At 43.7% G+C, this 14034-nt stretch overlaps 1 protein-coding gene across 1 annotated transcript; it reads right to left on the reverse strand.

Annotated features, from left to right (window-relative positions):
- Positions 1-310: 310 nt before the first annotated feature.
- LOC131013237 (NAC domain-containing protein JA2-like) lies at positions 311-2022 on the reverse strand. The gene is made up of 3 exons (XM_057941311.1): positions 1543-2022; positions 1183-1451; positions 311-1096 (listed from the first exon to the last, which is right to left on the reverse strand). Exons 1-3 carry the CDS (start codon positions 1721-1723, stop codon positions 587-589), a joined length of 960 nt encoding a protein of 319 aa, XP_057797294.1. The 5' UTR covers positions 1724-2022; the 3' UTR covers positions 311-586.
- Positions 2023-14034: the final 12012 nt, after the last annotated feature.

Below are 14034 nucleotides of genomic sequence, written 5' to 3' on the forward strand. Positions count from 1 at the left end.
TTGTATAAAACTTAAAAGAGTGGACATTTTATTTTTTGATTAAAATGACGTTGACGCTTGTCCAATTAGGTGGTCACGTGCTCATAGTAAAAACGAATCCACCCACCCACCCCTTAATGATATGCTTAGAACCTAATTTACTTATTCCTTATCTTTAACTTTGACAAATCCACTCCCTTCAAATATACATTTGACCAATCATTACACAATAATAAATTTTAATAAATTTGATTCATTTTCAAATTTTAGTTACGGATAATTGCAACCTTTTTCTTCAATTTCTTTTTAAATACAACAATCAAAGCAGTGATTTCATTATATTTTTTTTTTATTATGTTTCTTGTTATGAATACATGCGCGGCGCCTGCTACACAACATTATTTGTGCACTAATGAACAAAATAAAGCTTAATAAATTAGAGAAATCCCTGCCCTATAAAAAAGAAAAAAAGAAAAATCAACAATATTGACGTTTCCTTTGAATCTCTCCTTAATCTAAGCCTAAGCCAAAATACAACCCAAAGAAGTACCCGAATTTACGCAATTACCCCTAAACAATCTTTCCGCTATATCACAAATACACTATTTCATTGCCTAAACCCGAACCCGCCCGACTGATTCGGGTACCGCAGGCTAAACGCGTCGACCGACCCGGGCAATCCCTGAGTCAACCCGGTCAGGTGCTGCGGTAGTAACCCCGAGTTGCTGACTCGCTGATTACCGTCCATGAAATTAGCAGGGGCAAATGTGTCATTTTGACTGGCGGGAGGGGCGCTCGTCTGTTGGGCCTGCAGCAGTTCCGGCCAAAGTGGGCCGAGCCCGGCCAGCGTGGCCCAATCGAAATTCCCGGAGCTCAATCGCTGTAGATTCAGCTTCTGATCATCTTGCAGCTGAGAATTCTTCAGAGAATCCATGGAGAAGTAACGATCGTCGAGCTCCGGGAGAGAATCCAGCACGTCGTCGTATTGCGACGAACAAGACGACGAGGAGTCGTGGCTGTATTCCTTGCTCTGAACAACGCCGCCGGCCAAGGCGGCGCTCCGGTCCTGCCCGCTCGAATTCTTCTTGTATATCCGACACAAAACCCAATCGTCGAGCTGAAAACAAGTAGAGAGAGAGCGATTTAGACTCGAACAAAATGAAGAAATTAACTAGAGTACATAGTTTCTAAAAATGTTCAAACCTTGGAGCTGCCGTTTTTTCTCGAAGATTCCGAGAGCCGGTATTCATGCATAATCCAATTAGTTTTGGTTCCTTTGGGAGCTTTTCCGACGTAGAAAACTAAGGCTTTTTTAATTCCGACTTTCCTTCCTTCAGTTGTGATGATCTTATCGGTTCCGGTCGCTTTCCAGTAACCCGAACCGGCCACCCGATTCGGCCGCGAACCGTTGGGATATTTTCTGTCTCTTGGGCTGAAGAAATACCATTCTTTCTCCCCAAACAAAGCTTTACCTAAAATCCCAAAACCGCGTCGTTTAGGCTTCTGGATGAGGTGAAGAAGACGAAATTGAAAGAATTGCAAATAAAAACACTTAATACTTACTTGGAAGATCCCATGGATCGAACTTGTACAAATCAACATCTCCAATGATCTGCAGCGGGAAATGGTGGCCGGCGACTTTCCGGCAGAGATACTGCACGAGCAGCTCCTCGTCCGTCGGAAAAAACCTGAATCCCGGCGGAAGACTCAGCTGCGAGCGCGGGTCGCTTTCTCGGACGCCCATCTCTTCTTCCCCGATTAGGTTTTTTGCGGCTTCTCTAATGATACAAGATCAATCAAACAGTGAGAGAGTAATGCAAAGATATTCTCAATTGTGTTTTTTTTATCGTTGAGAATATTTAGATTTTTCTTCTTTTTTCCTCCGGAAATGAGAGGAGGCGGTTGTGTATATATAGAAGGGGCGGGGTGTTGAGTACGGATTGGTCTGTGTCATGTGGGGCCCACGGGGACACCGTTTAAAACGTGACACGTAGAGGGTGTTCGGCTTGTATCAAATGGCCGACCTTATCCTATGGTAAACGGTGGAAGCGTTTTACTAGTCCAGGTGCGTGAACGTGCAACTTTTAGTCTTATTCCAATCACCAACCCACGCCGTCATTTTTGTGGCCAAAATATTATTTCACAAATATTTGCATGTTTAACACAATTTTATGAATTATAATGTTTTATACAGATCAAGAATCTAATTCAAAAACAATCCTACATTAATAAAAGGGTTTATAGCCAGAAAATACATAAGTTTCATCAAATTTGCATTTTGTACATGACCTTTAAAATTAATTCCATAATACACAGACTATTGAGTTTATTGTAATTTGCACACGGCGAGAACTCCGGCCATAATTACAGTTGACCGGCAATGATGTGGACTATATGCGTGTCATTTTTATTGTAGGTGGCAATACGCGTGGCATTTTAATTGATTTGGCAATACATATGTCATTTTTATTAATAAAGAAATAAAAAAAAACCAAAAAAATCATCTCTCTCAAAAATCACAGCCGCATCCTCTCCTTCCTCAAGCTTCTCCACCACCGCCGGCCAGCTCTTCAACCAAAATTAGGCCCCCATCGCTTCAAAACAAAATCAGCCCACCTTTCCCTCTCTTCGGAAACTAAAAAATGGACCCATCTCTCATCTCTCTCAAGGCAAGCACAAATTAGATAAAGAAGTATCAAAGGGTGATTCACGGTGGTACCTCCAACCGCCGCAAGGCTCAAAATTAAAGCCACCGATCACCGCTGCCAAAGACTAACGACTCAGCAACCACCGTCTTTCGGACCGAACGCCGGCGTCGATCTCAAGCTTACGCCACTACAACTTCGCACTCCGCCGAAGCCCTAAGCTGTCTGGAGTCTCCGTTGTTGCCTCTCGTCCTGGCACACTCACGACCGGTGCTGTTGACCACTGCCAAAGATTGGCGAATCAGCCATCGTTGGTTCGCTAACAAACCTCAAGCGCAACAACAAAACCCAACTCAATGGCGATGGATCTAGAACCCTCCGCAACTTCCTGGAAAAAGGCGGTAGATCTGAAAACAAGGCTCTCTCTCTCTCTCACACGTTTTTTGTTCCCGACCATCTGTCCACTGCACCACCGCCTCTCTCATTTTTACCTCTGACCTCGCGCCGGAGTTGCAGGAATCGAGAGAGGGAAAATGAGAGGGAGAGTGGGAAGGAAAGAGAGATCGTTGACTGAGAGAGAGGGGTGGTTGTGGTTTTGGATTTGGGGGTTTTGCAGAGTTGGCGGTGAATTGAAGGTGTAGGGCTCGGTGGTCGGTGGCGTTCGTGAAAGGTGGTGGTGGAACGCGGCGGTTGGAGACAAGCCCGCGCTGTGTGGAACCTGGTGGAGGCGGTCGTCGTTTTACAGATGGGAGGGGGATGGCGCTGGAGAAGTTGTCGCGCCGCCTCACCTCCACCATAACCACCGCTACAGATCTCCAGATTTTCAAATAACCACTACCACCTTTCCTTTGAATCGAATAAATCAAACATCAAAATCAAAGAAATCAAAGAAATCTCCAACTCTCATTCGAGCATCTGCCTCTCCATCGGAAATCTGAAAATTGTGCCCTAGCCTGAAAATCTGAAAATTGTGAAGTAAGAGAGGGTGGTGAATCTCGGCGGCGCGATTGGAGGAGCGCGGTGGTCGTAGTATAGAAACCAGAGTAGTAGTGGCGGTAGAGTTGCTCGGCGTCGGAAATCAAGGTCGCGCCTTTTGTGGTTGGCTGGGGAAGAAGGTGGCGTTGGAGTGATGAGAGAGGAGGGCGGAGAGGCGGTGCGCGGTGGTCGACGGACTAAGGCCGTTGTGGAAAAACTGGAACAAAATGATTTTTCCATTTTTTTATTTTTTTTAATTTAAAAGCTTGACAAAACGACGTCGTTTTACTATATCGGATAATCGTCCATGTCAACAAAATCCGACGGCCACGTCACCATCGATCAAAGTGTTAGTCAACGCAGGTGCAAATTGCGATTAAATTGAAAAGTCATGTATTCTGGGGCTAATTTTGAAGGTCATGCGCAATATGCAAATCTCAAAATAGTTCGTGTATTTTCCGGCTATTAACCCTTAATAAAATTGTAAATATTGAACAACTTTAGTTCCAGACCAAATACAATTTAAAATCAAAATTATAGGGGTAGTGAGCAACTTAAGCAGCATCAATGTAACTGTCGGACTTTACAAATAATAATATATTGTTGGTATGAATAATATTATGCATTTGAAATTTCTTTATTTCTAATGTGTTTCGATTCATTCATAATTTCATCTTATGTCCTTATAAATTTTTAATAGAGAATTTTTTTGTCAGTGTCTTTTCATCGACGATAACTTCTTACTTTTTTTTTTTTGAAGGTCATGTTCAATCAATTTGATTTCTTTTAAAAAATAATGTTATATTTATTGTTTCGCTAAAAAAAAAAACTTAATCAAACTGTTTTCTAGCTTCCTCCCCTTATTCAATCAATACAACATTTATCATTTTGAGGCAAAATTACATATGCTTAAGTTCACATGCTTGTATATTCGAAGTATAGAGAACTATGTGGTGTTCACCAAAATTGGGTCAGATAGTGAATATAATCCTCTAAATTACGTTACCGCAGATGCTAGCTAATCGACCTAGACTAAAAGAATTATGTAAAAATGGACCAATCTATGTAATCAGTTAATAATCATAGCAAAGTTATTCATAAGCAAGGATATCCTAGTAATTAAGAATCTGGAGAAGAATTATCCTGGAGTTGCATTAATACAGGTGTGATTTTATTTTAGACGGTATCAGGTGTGAGTTATCCTGTCGCAAGAGGTGATTTAGCATTTGAAGCCAAAAATAAAAAGGAAAAAAGAGAGCATAAAAATCGATTCTGTCACCGATTATTGATGTCATTTTCCGAGACTTTTTTTCCCATCATCTCACAAATTAAAGGATTCGACGTCGTATGGGTGTGTGAAAACCACGTGGGAGTGGCTCGCAGTCCACGTGGACACTCAGATAAGCTTCCCGACGTCCAGTGTTAGGCCGAATATAATTTTCCTTTATTTATTTTTTTCTTTTTTCCTCGAAAAAAAGTCGTGGCGAAAGCTCGATTTTTAGCAAAAGGTTAAACACAGTTATCACGCACGAACGACACGTCGTCGTATGGAGACTAGCTCTGTTTTGGACTTTTGTGAGCTTTTTATTTGGTGGTTTCTTCCACTCTACAACCTCTCCTAACTTTTTAAGCCTACGTGCTGAGCTGTCACCATTCTGGGCTGTATTACTTTCTGGTCAAAAGGTTGATTTCTTTTTTCTTTTTTATTTCATTTTTTCTCTTTTTTGGATTTTTTGTGTGTGTTGATTAGTTAGATGGGCTTGTTTGGTGGATTAGTGATGAGTTTGATATTTTATCCTTTTTCTATTTTGTTTTTTCGGCTACGTGGTGGTCAGGAGATCACTAATTTCATGATGAAAAAAAAAAAAAAAATGGGAGAGATTTCGTTACTTTTCGTCTGGAATTATAAGTGCGATTGGCATTGATAAGTCAAAAGTTAAGTAAATTATTTGGTATGTTCTTAAGTTTTCATAGTGTGAATGAACTTAATGTAACTCCGTTATAGGTTGTTTGTACGAAAGCATTGAGAAGATTAATTCTACATAAGCAAACACGGCGAAATAAGATTCAATGTTTCGTAATTTCTATTAAGCTTCATTAGTATACTTCCTTCGTCCCATCATAAATGAAGCATTTTTTTTGCACAAAATTTAAGGAGTTGGGGTTTAGTGTTTTAAATGCTCCCTCTGTTCCACCTCCATAGTCCCTTATATCCCACAATATAGTCCATTTTCTAAATTAAATTAGCATTAAATTTCTTTTTTTATCAAAGTAACCTTATTTAAATATAGTCAAACATAGAATAAATAAGGGCAAAATTGAATAATTACATATATTTTGTATTTTCCAAATCTTTGCATTTTTCAAGCACTATTTATTGCATTTTCTTAATATGTGTGAAAAAAGTGAAATGGACTATGGAGGTGGGACGGTGGGAGTATTTTCAATTTTGTGAATAAATAATTATGTACTTAATTAGCGAGTTGTAAAATTATGAGGCCAATTTTTTTAAAAGAATCTGATTAATTTTATTTTAATTTAATCTTTTTAATAAATTTAATTAATATTCTTGTTACATTATTTTTGAAAAATTATTGTTCTTACTCTATGGTTGGAACCCATTGCCTTCCTCAATGAAAAAAAAAAAACTTCAATCTCCCTTCTATGTCAACTCCAGCCCCCGATCTCCTTCCTGCGTTAACAATATATCTTCTTGCCTCTCTTTCTCTCTCTTCCTGCGCTGGGTTGGCCACCACCATTGGCCGCACACCCCTCTCCCATGTTTGCCTCTACCTCAATTTTCACCGCCTTGTTGCATACCCTTACCTCTCCCTCTCTCTACCAAAAGCCCTAAATCCCCGACTCAAGCCCTAGATTCTCCTCACCTTTCACCAGTGTCGTTGTGTGAGAGCAAGCTTAGGTTGATCGCCGAGACAGATGGGATTGGGGATGAGTATTAATTTAGGTGATTAAGAAAAATAAAGGTGTAATTAGTTTTATTAAGAGGCTCTTAAATTCCCTAATTTTTGTCAAATAATGAAACTGTTAAGATCCTAACTCACGAGCTCTTCGAGTGAGCACAAACTCCAAAACAAAAGATAAGAAAGCTAGATAGAAAGAGAGAGAAACTTGATAATCATTTTTCATATGCAAAAGAAACAAGGAAAGGTCCTACTTATGGCTAACAGCCTTCTGGAAAAGCATAACGAACAGTTAGGGATTAAGCGACAACATCTTTAGATTTCCTAACAAACAGGGACCACAATACAGCTTTCCCCTAACCAACTACATAGTCCTTCAAGCGAAGGGGCTGCTGGATCACACGTTTGGGCTTCTCTCTTTTCTGGGGCTCCTCGGATTGGGCCGCAACGTCAGGGCCATCAGTTGGGCCTTGAGGCGTAACACTCCCCTCCGCTTCTGCAATCACCTTGTCCTCAAGGTGAAACTGAGGATATGCGCTGCGGAAGTCCTCTAAATCTTCCCAAGTAGCATTTTCCGGAGGTTCGCCGAACCACTGAACAAGAATTTGATGACGCGGTCCGCCTGTACCCAGAACGCGGCGATGGGAGCAAATGGCTAAGGAAACGAGGACGGGCTGAGAGTCGTGCGACTCCGGGGGCAGGTCGTAGGGGCTAACTGAGCTATCTCCCATGTGGGGCTTCAGAGCTGAGACGTGGAACACTGGATGGATGCGGCTGGTGGGAGGCAACTCCAAGCGATAGGCCACTGGTCCAACTTGCTCCGATATGGTGAACGGCCCATAATACCGGCGAGCCAGTTTGGGAATCACCCGCCCTAAAATGGAGACTTGGAGATATGGTTGTAGGCGCACCAAGACCTCATCTCCAACATTAAACTCGAGCTCTCGTCGACGCCGATCACTGTTTTGCTTCATTCGGGCTTGTGTTTGCCGCAGAGTGAGCTTCAGCTGTTGCAACAACTGATCTCGTTCTAGAAGAAGATCCTCGACAGCCTGGATCTTCGAGGTTCCACGGACGTAGGGAGGAACGGACGGTGGTAGCCGCCCATATAATGCCTGAAACGGAGACATGCGAATGCTAGAGCAATATGACATATTGTAAGAGAATTCTGCCAACTCAAGAATTGCGCCCATGATGTTGGTTTCAAGTGAGCAAACGCTCGGAGGTACTGCTCTAGGCCGCAGTTAACGACCTCTGTTTGGCCGTCCGTCTGCGGGTGGTAAGCTGTACTATGATGCAGTGTGGTGCCCGACAATTGGAAGAGCTTGTGTCAGAATTTACTCAGGAACAGGGGGTCACGATCGGATATTATCGAAGCTGGAAATCCATGGTATTTGACAACCATCTCCATAAAGAGGGAAGCTACGGATGTTGCTGTGAAATGCGCCGGTAACGGCCCAAAATGGACAGACTTGGTGAGACGATCGACCACCACAAGTATCGCCGAGTAATGGCGGCTCGGGGGTAGCCCGGTGATGAAGTCCATCGTGATGTCCTCCCAAACCTGATTCGGTATAGGGAGAGGTTGCAGCAACCCTGCTGGAGGTTGGGTTGAGTACTTGGTGTGTTGGCAAGTGATGCAAGAAGCCACATATTTCTCCACAGCATCTCGCATCCGAGGCCAAAAGAACATAGCAGCCAAGCGAACTAGAGTGCGCTTCACTCCACCATGACCTGAGGTAGAGGTCGCATGGGCCTCGTGGAGGAGGCGAGGTATGAGCGGAGACTCGGGGCTGATATAGTATCTGTTGCGAAACAGCAAAATCCCATTGCGGACCGTGAAGTTGTGATTCAGTTTCTGAGCCTCCCTTTGCTTATGAAGGCTTACGAGGTCAGGCCTTGTGGAATTCTCGAGGCGAATGAGGTCGATGAGCTCGGACATAGGCATACTGGCGAGGGTCAGAGCGAGGAGTTGCGGGGAAGGCTCGCTGGGATCCTCCGGTAGGCGAGACAAGGCGTCGGCTGCGCGTTTAGAACTGCCCGTGCGATACTCAATACGGAAGTGAAATCCCATCAACTTGCTGACATATTGCTGCTGTTCCGGGGTCTGGATCGTCTGCTGTAAGAGCTCTCGAATACTCTTATGGTCGGTTCGAACCACAAAGAACCTTCCTAGCAGATATTGACGCCATTTCCTCACTGATTCCGTGACAGCGTATAGCTCCTTCGTATATGTCGATGCCGCTTGCAACCGTGGCTCCAATTTCTTGCTGAAAAAAGCGATGGGGTGCTCTAACTGCATGAGCACGGCTCCCACCCCCACATTGGACGCATCGGTCTTGACAACAAACTCATGTTCAAAGTTGGGCAGATGAAGAACCGGCACCGAGGTCATGGCAGCCTTGAGAGCATCAAAGGCTTCCTGTGCAGCTGGCGTCCATTGGAATGAATCTTTGCGGAGGAGGTATGTGAGCGGGGCGGCGATGCCAGCATACCCCCGCACGAAACGGCGATAGTATCCGGTCAGGCCCAGGAATGCCCTAAGCTGCCTCTGTGTCTTGGGAATAGGCCATGTTTCCATTGCCGCGAGCTTGCTCGGGTCAGCCATAACACAGCCGTTGGTCAAGATATGCCCCAAATAATCAACTGAAATTTGGCCAAAAACACACTTGGAAAGCTTCAAGCAGTATTGGTTAGTTATCAAACAATCGAAAACCGATTGGAGATGTAGATAATGGTCCGCCATCGTCGCACTGAAGACTAATATATCATCGAAAAAGACGACAACAAATTTGTGCAAGTGAGGTGCAAAAATTTAGTTCATGACCGATTGAAACGTGGATGGTGCATTACAAAGTCCGAAGGGCATTACCATGAACTCGTAATGGCCATCGGTAGTTCGGAACGCTGTCTTGTGAATATCTCTGCGATAAACGCGGATTTGATGATACCCGGAGTGGAGATCCAATTTGGAGAAGACTCTAGCAGCGCCCAAATCATCGAAAAGTTCATCGATGGTAGGAATGGGGAAATGATCGCGCACCGTAACAGTGTTAAGGGCTCGATAATCGACACAAAATCGGTAAGTTCCGTCCTTCTTGCGGACGAGCAACACCGGTGAAGAGAAGGGGCTGCGGCTCGGCCGAATGGTCCCCTGAGCCAGCATATCTGACACCAATTTAGCAATCTCTAGCTTTTGAAATTGGGGGTACCTGTATGGCGTACATTAACTGGAGCCGAACCCGGAAGCAGGTGGATGCGGTGGTCCACGGAGCGATACGGTGGCAACCCCATCGGAGGACGGAAGAGCCGCTGATATTGATGAAGTAGCGGGTGGAGCTCGCTAGGGCTGGAGATAGGAGGAAAATCTGGGACTGGGCCTCCATTAATAATTTCATTGGGCCTGGGCTCTAATCCTAGCAGTAACTTGGGCTCGTCCTCCGTGGGCCAGATGCATATCTCAAAAACTTGGTCAAGGTGACCTTCTGCGGCGAGACTCTGAAGTTGAGCGAAGGTAACCACCGGAGTCTCCGGAACCGGATCCCCGTGAAGCTGAATCCGACGGCCATCGCGATCAAACTCCATGAATTGATCCGCATAGTGGTGCGTGACTGGGCCTAGTTGTTGCAGCCATTGAATACCCAAAACGATAGTGGGGCCGGTAACATCCAGAACATGGAGATCAACGTTGAACGTGTGCCCTTGGATTTGAATGGGCACCGCTGGACAAACATGCCGGCATACTAAGAAATCGCCATTGCCCACGAAGACGCGAAATGAAGAGATGTCGCGGATTGGTAACTGTAGGGATTTGGTGATGGTGGGTTGTATGAAATTGTGAGTGCTCCCGCTGTCGACGAGGACGCGAAGGAGAGCACCGCCGATAGAGCCGGTGAGCTGCAGAGATCGCGGAGAGGAGGCCCCTGATAGGGAATGGAGACTGGATATGTCTCCAACAGTGGCGTCATCATGAACTTCCCCCGGAGAACCATCTGTGGGGTCTGGTTCGTCTTCCTCCTCGTTGCCCACGAGAAGCAAAAATTTGTTACGGCAACGGTGGCCAACGGACCATTTTTGATCGCAATTGTAACAAAGGCCTCGCTCGCGTTTGTCCTTAATTTCAGAAGGACTCAAACGCTTGATGGGTAGTGGGGGAGTAGCAAGCAGCGGGATCCGCGGCGGACGGCTGGAAGTAGACGTAGCTGTAGGTGTTGTGATGAGTGGCGGCGACGTTGGAATTGTGAATGGTGGGCTGGAGGTTGGCGGAGTAGAGCTAAGAAGAACAGCCTTGATGGGCCACCGTGAAGGTAGAGGTGAACTAAGGCGTGATTCCTCGAAACGAGCCTCATACGCGCGGGCCAGCGCAAACGCCTCCATGAGGGAGGTGGGCTTAGAGATGCTCAATTCCCGGCGTATCTCCGGCTTCAGACCAGTCACAAAAAAACTGATTAACAGATGCTCCGGAATGCCGCAGACTTGATTCATCAGATCCTCAAACGATGTCTGGAAATCTGCCACCGAACTCGTCTGTGTGAGTTTAGAGAGGGCTCCTTGCGGGTCAGAGAACAAGGAGGAGCTAAAACGCTCCTTGATGGCCAAGAGAAAGGCAGGCCATGTTGAGAGGAGGTTGGTAGCTTTAGCCCATTGGAACCAGGCTGCTGCCTTCCCCTCCATGTGGAATGAGACGATTCGCAGTCGAAGTTCTTCGGGAGTACCATGAAAATCGAAGAACTCCTCAATACGGAAGAGCCAGCCGTGGGGGTCAGATCCGTCGAAGCGCGGGACGTCCATCTTCATGGAACGCAGCAGGGGAGAGATATCGGTGAACTGAGGCGGCGGATCGGTGGTCGGGGGTGGCCGGCGAAAATGGAAGGAGTCAAAGCGTGAGTCCACAGAGGACATGAAATCCTTGACTGTGGCATTTGTGGCAATGATTTTACTCTCGAGGTTGAGACGTAAAGCTTCGATGGCGGCGAGGACATCAGAGTGAGACATGGTCGAGACAAAACAATGAAAGCACCAGTTGTTAAGATCCTAACTCACGAGCTCTTCGAGTGAGCACAAACTCCAAAACAAAAGATAAGAAAGCTAGATAGAAAGAGAGAGAAACTTGATAATCATTTTTCATATGCAAAAGAAACAAGGAAAGGTCCTACTTATGGCTAACAGCCTTCTGGAAAAGCATAACGAACAGCTAGGGATTAAGCGACAACATCTTCAGATTTCCTAACAAACAGGGACCACAATACAGCTTTCCCCTAACCAACTACATAGTCCTTCAAGCGAAGGGGCTGCTGGATCACACGTTTGGGCTTCTCTATTTTCTGGGGCTCCTCGGATTGGGCCGCAACGTCAGGGCCATCAGTTGGGCCTTGAGGCGTAACAGAAACGACTCACTTTCGCTGGGACGAGGGGGGAGTATTTATGATTTTAATGCTCTCTTCGTCCTCCAAAAGTATGACACATTTTGTAGACATATATTTTAATAAAATGAGTGATGATTTTTATGTAGTGGAGAAAATGTACCACCATCGTATGAAATGAATAGTTGAGATTGAATTAAAATTGATTTTTTTTTTTAAATATGAGGTATTTCTAGGAATAAAAGATAAGGAAAAGATGTGGGGCTATGTTAAAAAAAGGGAAAGTGTTATACTGGACACCAAAAATGGCAAAAGTGCTATATTTTTTTGTAGACGGATGGAATAATAATTTTGATAGAAATAAATTTAGTTTAATATTATGAATTATACTTGATTTCTATTTGAAAACTTAAAAATTTAAAAGACTATACTCTAGTTTTAAAATTTATCAATTTATTATTAACTAATAAAAGTGAATTAATTAATAAAAGTAGTTATATATGTTAATTGGATAAAATAAAACCTACTTAATAATCATAAAATTAAATTAAAATGTACAAAGTCAAATCAAAGAAAAAGTAAGCAAGAAAATAAAGTAAAATTTGAAATAAAACACAAAATGTGGTATACTAAATTTCAAGTAATACACGTTAGATTTATTAGGATTAGCCTTATTTAATTGTTTCTTTTCCCTAACATAGAAAATAGGCTTGTGACCACCCCTGTTCGTAATAATTTATGAGTTAGAGAAAATAAGAATTAAAACTTATAAAATAAAAACTAAGATGTCAGTTAAAGTCGCGTTGGCGGTTGAAGAAGTTGCGGGCTAATAATATATTTTGTATTTTTATAAATTCATCAAATTATTAATATTTTGTGCTAATTATTGTGCAGAAGTCATCATCACAAAACCGAATAATTGAAAAACAAGCTTATTAAATCATCGAACTCGAAATTTAGAAAAGTCGGGCTCCTACCAAGTTTTTTATTAGCGAGTTAAGTGCTTATTTGGTTTAAATAGAGAAATAACAAAAAATAAAATAAAAATGAAATTAAGTAATGAGGAGGAATAGCATAATAATAATTACTCTCTCCGTCCCACGAATCTTGACATGTTTTCAAATAAGATAATAATTAATTACTTTATCTCTTCTATTTTATCACCTTTATTACATTCTTTCTCCTACTTTATCACTTTTATACTTTATTAACTGCACACTTACACTAATCTACAACTCCTTAATTCTCGTGTCAAAACCAAACGTGTCAAGATGCGTGGGACGGAGGGAGTATTATTTTTGTTGGGTATTGGATTCAACAAAGGAAATAAATTATTAATAAGAAATTTTATTTTATTTTATTTCTCATCTATTTTGAGAGGTAATAAATTGAGTGATTGAAATAAGGATAATGATTAACTCATTATCCAAATTAAATAATAAAATTTAATTAATTAAATCTATTTCCAACGTCCAACCAAACATGGGCTAGGAATCAAAACATTAGTTATCGTACAATATTCTTGACATCAATATGTATATAATAATTAATTGTGTTTTAATCTATAAAAATATGAATTGCAAGCTACGATGCACGGATTCGCGCAAAAACAACACCGTGTAGTATCCGATTCGCGCTGGGGGCGTGTGCGGGCGCGATTCGCGTGGGATTTGCACGGCTTTCGCCACCTGGCGAATCCCCCCAAAAATTAAAAAAAAAAATCAGATTCGCGAATCGGGATTCTCACTCTCGACGGACGGTTGTTGGCTGGCAGGAGGCGAGGCGGCATGATCCAAGACGGTTGAGCAGGGCGGCGGGGCCGAAGGGCAGGCGCCGCTGATGCAGCCGAGAAAGGAGCAGTAGCAACGACGGCCCTTCTTGGCCGTCTGCTGTCAAAAATGCGTGGGAGAGAGAGGGAGGACAGATAGGAGGCAGTGGGCCGAAGGGCAGGCGAAATCGGGCTTCTGAAGGGTTCGGGGCGGGCGGGGGACGGCGGCGACAGTGGAGCCGGTGAGCATTTGGACGACCTGCTTGAAGGAGGAGGTGTCGGCCTGGACGAAGGTGGTCGGGTAGGGGTTGTTGGGGTCGGATCTTGTGATGGGAATGGAGGAAGGGGAGTGGCGGAGGCCATTGGTGGTGGTGGAGGTGCTG

Source organism: Salvia miltiorrhiza, chromosome 2, assembly GCF_028751815.1.
Source record: "Salvia miltiorrhiza cultivar Shanhuang (shh) chromosome 2, IMPLAD_Smil_shh, whole genome shotgun sequence".
In the NCBI taxonomy this organism is placed as follows: Eukaryota; Viridiplantae; Streptophyta; class Magnoliopsida; order Lamiales; family Lamiaceae; genus Salvia; species Salvia miltiorrhiza.